The sequence below is a fragment of the Staurois parvus genome, unplaced genomic scaffold (assembly GCF_062004578.1).
Source record: "Staurois parvus isolate SC_StPar_1 unplaced genomic scaffold, SC_StPar_1.0 ptg000842l, whole genome shotgun sequence".
Classification (NCBI taxonomy): domain Eukaryota; kingdom Metazoa; phylum Chordata; class Amphibia; order Anura; family Ranidae; genus Staurois; species Staurois parvus.
The window spans coordinates 137,172-146,032 of NW_028318638.1; the positions used below are offsets into that span (position 1 = coordinate 137,172).

The 8,861-nt window shown below is 41.5% G+C and overlaps 1 protein-coding gene across 3 annotated transcripts in view; it reads left to right on the forward strand.

Moving 5' to 3' along the window:
- The window catches only part of HJV (hemojuvelin BMP co-receptor), a 52,301-nt gene extending 45,521 nt beyond the window's left edge, over positions 1-6,780 (forward strand). For all 3 annotated transcript variants that reach the window (XM_089655486.1, XM_089655487.1, XM_089655485.1), the window contains exon 4: positions 607-6,780. In XM_089655486.1, coding sequence (XP_089511612.1) covers positions 607-1,266 — 660 coding nt within the window. In that variant the 3' untranslated portion in view covers positions 1,267-6,780. The remainder of the gene's footprint in view (positions 1-606) is intronic.
- The last annotated feature ends 2,081 nt before the right edge of the window (positions 6,781-8,861 follow it).

Below are 8,861 nucleotides of genomic sequence, written 5' to 3' on the forward strand. Positions count from 1 at the left end.
TGGCACTGTGGGAGGTTCAGGGATCTGCAGGTGGTTGGAGGCCCGGAAGGAGGGAGGCCACAGCCTGGAGATTGAGAACCACTGCTCTACAGCATCCTCCCAAACTAAAATCTCAGTTCTAAGTGGACTGGGCCCTTGTAACATACCAAAGGGCACAATAGACGCTGTGGTTGAACAACAGCTTTATGGCATAGCTCTTTTGAAAGTTCCTTCTCTGACAACACAGATCCCTCCCGTTCTGGCCAGTAAAGCAGGGCTTGATCAGGAGCTGAGGAACAGATGGAGGAACCTGGTTCACAGCAAGGAAGTTCCACCTTTTCCCTCTAGAAAACAAATGCTGTGCTAGTTGCATATAAATGTAAACGTTTGTCTTATTTTGAAAATTTTGAAATATGAAAGGGGGTGGGTAATGAGGTAAAATATGTTCTTCAGACATCCATTTGTTTTCATCCACCTTGGACATTAAAGATTGTCAAGAAATAATGCTGAGCAGAGCTTGGGCCAATATTTGTGTTTTTTGTTGTATTTAGTAAAAAGATGCCACATTTAAATGTATTTTTATTCATTGATTTCTCATTGGATCTTTTAATTCCTTTCTTTTCAAAGCTAACAATTATCTTCAAGAACATGAAGCAGTGCATCGACCAGAAGGTCTACCAGGCAGAAGTTGGCAACATGCCAGCAGCATTTGACGATGGCTCTGTGAACGGGGGCCGAAGAGCAGGTGGAAGCAGCCTGACCATCCATGAAAGGGAGCCTGGGAAATACATTGAAATCCAAGCAGCGTATATTGGCACCACTATCCGCATACGACAGCTGGACAAGCAGCTGTCCTTCTCTCTGCGTATGGCCAAGGAGATCTCACAGGCCTTTCCAGAGGAGCAAGACCTGCAGCTCTGTGTTGGTGGCTGCCCATCCGGCCAATGGATATCTAGAACTAAGGACCTCAGTAGGACAACAGTCATGGACCTGGAAACAGCCAGATCCCTCTGTGGGGAGAAATTGACTGTAGAAGACGTCTACTTTCAGTCTTGCGTGTTTGACCTGATGGCATCAGGAAATAGCAATTTGACGTACGCAGCCTACCACGCCTTAGAAGATGCAAGGGATTTCCATCCTGAGCCTGGAACTTTACATATATTCAGCAGAGGGGAAAGCGGGCCTCGTTTATCTGTAGCTGCTCTTCTTCTGATTTGTCTTGTTGTTGGGTGTTCTGGTGTGGCTGAGCTGAGGACCTTTATGGAAATGTGGACCTGTACAAACTAATCATGAATGTGAATATGAGAATCCCGAGAAATATGATGAATGTTGGATATTTCAAACTTGTTTAAAGTTGTTCTCCAGTGAAGATGGCTGTTTGGGTTTTTGCAGCACTCCGCTTATTAAGTTCAATGGGGGGGCTGTGTGTTATTTGAAGTCTGATTCCTAATTTGAGTGAAACTAGTCTAAGACGGGTTGGTTGTAAGGGTAGGTAACCCCAGAGATAACTATTAATATCTTTCAGTATTGGTAGCAGGAACCTCTTCAAAAACCTAGTGTCCCAGCATGGTTCCAGAGCCAGGCTCAGACTTCCTACAGCATTCATCTATAAGTTAAGGAGCTGAAAGATGTAAATCTCCACACAGCCTCCTCCATAAGTGGAAAGAGTTTAACTATTTCATTGCGGTTAGAACTTTGTATTTATTTATGCAATGTAATATATAATTTAAAATGTAAATCTTCACTAGAACAAAAAACACATAACTGCAGTTAAAAAAATAATAGAAGCCCAAATTAACCTGACCTAATTAGTGCTGCAAGGCCGGGCCAGGAAAATATTAACTTTGCAAATAGAATTTGTTTACCATGTTGTTCCTTTGAGATTTTACTGGTATTGATCATACTCAGTGGTAAATGTAATGGGAGAACCATTGGCTGGTGGATGGTATGACAGTAGAGGTATTCTGTAGACCAATCATTCTCAACCAGGGTTCCTCCAGAGGTTGTTAGGGGTTCCTTGAGCTGTGGTTGATTGTCTTCCCATCTGGTTGTGCCTGCATAGTCCTGGTCCAACACCACTTGGCAAAGCCACCACCATGACACCAATGTATCTTTTTAGCTGTCTGTAATGGTGGCACCACTGACCACCACTGTAAGGGTTGCATTCTTCCTACTGACCACCAATGTAAGGGGCATTTTCCCATAGACCCCAATAAATTGGTTTTAGCAGGGGTTCCTTGAAACTTGAAATTTATTTTAGGGGTTCCTCTGAGGTAAAAAGGTTGGGAAAGGTTGCTGTAAACAAAGGGTAAGTGCACTGCTAAAATACAATAACCTCTCTAATATATAAATTCAGGCCAATTACGTGTCTGTTAACAGGGGTTCAGCCACTTCAGATCTCAGCTTGGGTTTCCTGGATTTAGTTTCTGTTATCTTATATGCATAAGTATGATCTGAACTTTATGTGCAGGGAAATTTATGCATATGTTGACCCAGACCCTCAATGCATGTCAATTTTCACTACCCAACCCTCTTCCTGCTGGAATAACATGTAAAATGTTGTTAAACATGTACACATAACTATCTCCAGCACCTTGGGCACCAGCTGGCTGTAGCAGCAAAAGAAGATCTTTATATGTAGGGGTGTCATGGCCACTCTCAGCAAATGTGCTCAGTCAGAGACATGGATTGGTCAAAAGTAGCCACCTTCCCAAACAGCTGTTAGCCTACTGCTGCGGGTGCACCATGGGATGTGTAAGGAGGGTAACATGAACTGATGATTGAGGTCCACTTTAAACAAAGCATTTAATGTGAAGGATAAAACTTGGTCACCTTTTCTGGAGAACTTTTTTTAGCCGATTTCCATAAGCAAACATATTTATTTTTTACGTTATCACACAGGTGAACATATCTTTTGAATATGTTTTAGGTTTTGATTTTGTTTTAAAATGTTCTTCATTGTTGCATTGGGCAGATCCACCATGTGTAATAATCCAATACAGCTAAAGAGCTGGTAGAGTACGCTCAACAAAGAATCCACCAAATGTATTAATCCAGCACAGTTGAAGGGTTGGTTTGGTACACTCAACAATTAATTCATTAGATGTATTCATTTAGCACAGTTGAAGGGTTGGTTGGGTAAACTCCACAAATAATCCACTAGATGTATTAATCCAGCACAGTTGATGGGTTGGTTGGGTACACTCAACAAGAATCCACTAGATGTATTAATCCAGAACAGTTGAAGGGTTGGTTGGGTACCCTCAACAAAGAATCCACTAGATGTATTAATCCAGCACAGTTGAAGGGTTGGTTGGGTACACTCAACAAAGAATCCACTAGATGTGACAATCCAGCACAGTTGAAGGGTTGGTTTGGTAAACTCAACAAAGATTTTAATAGACATATGGACATATCCACCAGATGTAATAATCCAATACAGCTAAAGAGTTGGTACAGTACGCTCAACAAAGAATCCACTAGATGTATTAATCCAGCACAGTTGAAGGGTTGGATGGGTACGCTCAACAAAGAATCCACTAGATGTATTAATGCAGCATAGTTGAAGGGTTGGTTGGGTACACTCAACGAAGAATCCACTAGATGTATTAATCCAGCACACTTGAAGGGTTGGATGGGTACACTCAACAAAGAATCCACTAGATGTGACAATCCAGCACAGTTGAAGGGTCGGTTGGGTACACTCAATAAAAAATCAGTTAGCTGTATTATTCCAGCACAGTTGAAGGGTCGGTTGGGTACACTCAATAAAAAATCAGTTAGCTGTATTAATCCAGCACACTTGAAGTTTGGATGGGTAAACTCAACGAAGAATCCACTAGATGTATTAATCCAGCACAGTTGATGGGTTGGTTGGGTACACTCAACAAAGAATCCACTAGATGTATTAATCCAGCACAGTTGAAGGGTTGGTTGGGTACACTCAACAAAGAATCCACTATATGTGACAATCCAGCACAGTTGAAGGGTTAGTTTGGTAAACTCAACAAAGATTTTAATAGACATATGGACAGATCCACCAGATAATCCAAGTAATAATCCAATACAGCTAAAGAGTTGGTAGAGTACGCACAACAAAGAATCCACTAGATGTATTAATCCAGCACACTTGAAGGGTTGGATGGGTACACCCAACAACAAATCCACTAGATGTATTAGTCCAGCACAGTTGAAGGGTTGGATGGGTACACTCATCAAAGAATCCACTAGATGTATTAATTCAGCACAGTTGAAGGGTTGGTTGGGAACACTCAACAAAGAATCCACTAGATGTATTAATCCAGCACACTTGAAGGGTTGGACAAAGAATCCACTAGATGTATTAGTCCAGCACACTTGAAGGGTTGGATGGGTATACTCAACAAAGAATCCACTAGATGTGTTAATCCAGCACAGTTGAAGGGTTGGTTGGGAATACTCAATAAAGAATCCACTAGATGTATTAGTCCAGCACAGGTGAAGGGTTGGTTGGGAATACTCAACAAAGAATCCACTAGATGTTTTAATCCAGCACACTTGAAGGGTTGGATGGGTACACTCAACAACAAATCCATTAGATGTATTAGTCCAGCACAGTTAAAGGGTTGGATGGGTACACTCAACAAAGAATCCACCAGCAGTATTAATCCTGTACAGTTGAAGGGTTGGTTGGGTAAAGTCAACAAAGATTTTACTAGATGTATGAATCCAACACATTTGAAGAGTTGGTTGGGTACACTCAACAAAATGTTGTACTCAATGTGTTCCTGGACACAATCTACACAGGAGGTAAGCCTTCCCATCTCCAGTGTATGGTCTTTGAGACGAGATCAATAACACATTGAAAAAAGAATTTTGTTATCTTCATCACATTCAGATATATAAAAGGAAGGTAGTCTGTCTCTAAAACCCAGTAGCCTCTAATAAGCCACTGGGAACTAGAGCTGGGTGAACTTATGAAAAGTCCAATCACTGGGTGAATTTTTGTAAAAACTCTCGAAATTTGGAATTTCTGAACTAGAAGTCTCTTTGAAGTTAACAGGATTCTAAAGCAGGTTCCAAAAAGTATAAATTATGGAACACTTCCTTCAAAAACTCTAGTAGGTATAATAAGATAGAAGGTTGGGACCCGGTGGAATTGGCAGTCAACCTAAGGGTGACCAACAGTGGAGGCAGAAACAGCCCTTGGCCCCTTTCTCCCAAGAGCCTTTTTGGAATCCGAACGGACAAAAATAATGGAAATTCAGTTCCTGACATCTGAATTCATGAAATCCAGTACAAATCCAATGTCATCTGAATTTCGGGATCAACTCGTATAGGAAATGAGGGTGGGTAGGAGCCCATATAATAATAATTGTACAGTTGATAATGTTGGCAGTTTTGGAGATTTCCATCAGTTTCAAACCAAATCTATTAAATCCACCAACTTGGGTATTCTCAATATCAAGCATCTTACTGATAGTAAACGATGTCTCCAAGCTCCTGAGTGTGCATGATAGGATTAGATAGTGGAGCCCCATCTGCTCCCTATGAAGGCTCCAGAGATCTAAGTTCCTCCTGAGCTCTACATTTGACATACGAGCAAATAACCAGCCAACCTGAAATGGGAATCACCATCTGAGCATGCTCAGATCAGCCAATCATGTTGTGATAGAGGAATGGACATAGAGGAATCACATGACACACTGGCTGCCAATGAACGGAAAGCTTTCCCAACAACATTGAGAAGGGAAGGAGATACATTTATGTAGGGAATACATCAGCAGGAGACAATCCACAAACTGACAGCTTTCAGAATATCTGCTGGTGGACTGGATTGTCACGCCAGCAGCCTGTTTTATGGAATATGGCATCCCCAGTTAAATCTTCTGGCTGAATGCACTAGATTTCATATGAGAAGGTTGGACGTCTAAAGGAATGCATATGAATCAACATCCGTCACTGCAACAATAAAAATAATTACGTGATCAGGGGCTGACTGACCATTCGGGCACTGTCCGAGGGCCCGGGGTCAGTAGAGGGCCCCATGAGATGCCCCTGGTACCTTTCATAGGCTATTTTGGGTGTGGTTTGAGTGTGGGCGAGGACACAGGGGCCCCATGATCCCCTATTGTCCGGGGGGTCCCATGAGTTGTCAGTCCGCCCCTGTACGTGATGATAATAGCAAATCATTACATTTATCCCTTTATCAATGTAAAGAGCCCATCAAGTGCTCTGGATGGCCTAATCACAATATCTACACATCAGAAACTGTTAAATATATACAATTATATTTTCTAAAGTCCTTGTAATGTATATGCAGATCATGAGAAATGGCTTCTTTTTTTTTGCTCAACAACACTGGAGGGTTTTACTGTAAGGACGCCCACCCACTTACACCCACCTGACAGCAATAGGTACATAGGTTATGTTTTAAATATTTTGCAATTCTAAAAAAAATTCTAAAAAAAAAATATTTAATATATTTAAATAGAGTGAACTGAAAAAAAAAGAAAAGCAATTATTATATTTTTTTAAAAAATAAAAATGCTTTTATACAAGGTATATTGATTGCGATGGGAGAGATATTTAGTTTTGTTAAAAAAAAAAAAAAAAAAATTGCCTTTCCTATCCTATGAATTCACATTGTATATTTTACTATTTTTGGGTTTCGTTGTAGATATGTCAATAAATATTTAAAGTGGAATATCCCTTAATTAAACCTGTGCTGTTTTTTTTTTTTTTTTGTTAATATTATGAATATATATATACTGTATGTGTGTGTGTCCATATGTATATAAAAAGCAATTATGAGTATTTTGAGTATTGTCTCGGCGATACTTTTTTATAATAATAATAATATTAATAATATTAGTAATAATTAAACATTTTTATATATATATACATTTGGTGATTTGGAGGAGGGCAAAAGCAACAGAAGGGACATTTTTCAAATTAGAAATACACACATATATATATAATTATTATAATTTTTTTTTATTTAATTTTTTTTAGCAGCTGAGATAAAACCAATTACAGGATAGACCATGCAAACTGTATTGTGAGCAGACTGACAGGCTCCTTCTGAGACTCAGGAGCAATAAAATGCAATCACCGTGGAGAAGTGCTAAGCAGGAGCATTTAGTAAATGCCTTGCATTTTTCAGGTATTTTTTTTGATTGGATGAGGTAGGGAATGTGACGTAACCACCCAGCCTCTCCACTCTCTTTGCATTCATTGAGAAAAATACAAGGTGTTCTCTGATTGGACGAGGTAGGGAACGTGACGTCACCACGCCAGCCCTCCACTCTCTTTGCATTCATTGAGAAAAATACAAGGCATTTCTGGATGGACGAGGTAGGGAACGTGACATCACCACACCAGCCCTCCACTCTCTTTGCATTTATTGAGAAAAATACAAGGCGTTCTCTGATTGGACGAGGTAAGGAATGGGACGTCACCACGCCAGCCCTCCGCTCTCTTTGCATTTATTGAGAAAAATACACGGTGTTCTCTGATTGGACGAGGTAAGGAATGTGTTGTCACCACCCAGCCTCTCCACTCTCTTTGCATTCATTGAGAAAAATACAAGGCATTCTCTGGATGGACAAGGTAAGGAACGTGACGTCACCACGCCAGCCTCTTCACTCTCTTTGCATTTATTGAGAAAAATACAAGGCGTTCTCTGATTGGACGAGGTAAGGAATGGGACGTCACCACCCAGCCTCTCCACTCTCTTTGCATTCATTGAGAAAAATACAAGGCTTTCTCTGGATGGACGAGGTAGGGAACTTGACGTCAACATGCCAGCCCTCCACTCTCTTTGCATTCATTGAGAAAAATACAAGACGTTCTCTGGATGGACGAGGTAGAGAACATGACGTCACCACGCCCTCCACGCCCTCCACTCTCTTTGCATTCATTGAGAAAAATACAAGGCATTCTCTGGATGGACAAGGTAGGGAACGTGACATCACCACGCCAGCCTCTCCACTCTCTTTGCATTTATTGAGAAAAATACAAGGCGTTCTCTGATTGGATGAGGTAAGGAATGGGACGTCACCACCCAGCCTCTCCACTCTCTTTGCATTCAACGAGCTGGTAGAGATCAATGCTATTACCCTAATCAATGTTCTCACTACAGACTGCTGAGGTCCGAGGGCCGCACATCATATACCAATGGGCCACATGCGGTGTGTCTGCCCGTGGTTGGCATGGAGTGTGCACTGAACACATGCAGCCAATGGCTTGCTTTCTAGCTGCTAGAAGGTAGTAGCTCTTGCACAATCTACTTTTTCGTGCCAACTGTGGGCAGATTGGGTAGAGAGAGGGCAAGTTGTAGCACGGTTTGACAATAGTAGCTGTCCGAGCATACATGAAGCCGTGGCTGACTAGTTGCCGTCACATGGTGAGGAGGTGCCACCACACCCAGGGCAGCTGCCCCTCCTTTTTTACTGTACTAAAGCCCATCTCTGGGCATAAACCAATCCCCTTCTTTGCTGCCCTGCTCACCAATATGTCAACATGGGGAAAAAAGGGTCAAATGTTCCTCATGTAATACATCTGAATCACCAGCAGATGTCACTGTCACAATTTGTTATTAATTAAAGTCTAACTAAAAGCAAAACATTTTAAAAAAACTTTGTGACAGATGGAGATGGATCAGAACCTCGGCCAGGTTTTTATAGCCCTCAGCGCCCCTCTTAGGGAGGGTCGTTCATCCTCTCCATTTTGTCTTGAAAGAAAATCCCAAATTTTGGGCTGTCACCAAAACAGGAATAGAGAGGAAATCTTCCCATGGGGACACTAGTTTTGGTGACAACCAGGGATTCCCGCACTTTGCAGGGATTTCCTCTCACTTCCTGCTGTGGCTATGGGGACAGGAAGGGAAATCTCACCAATGT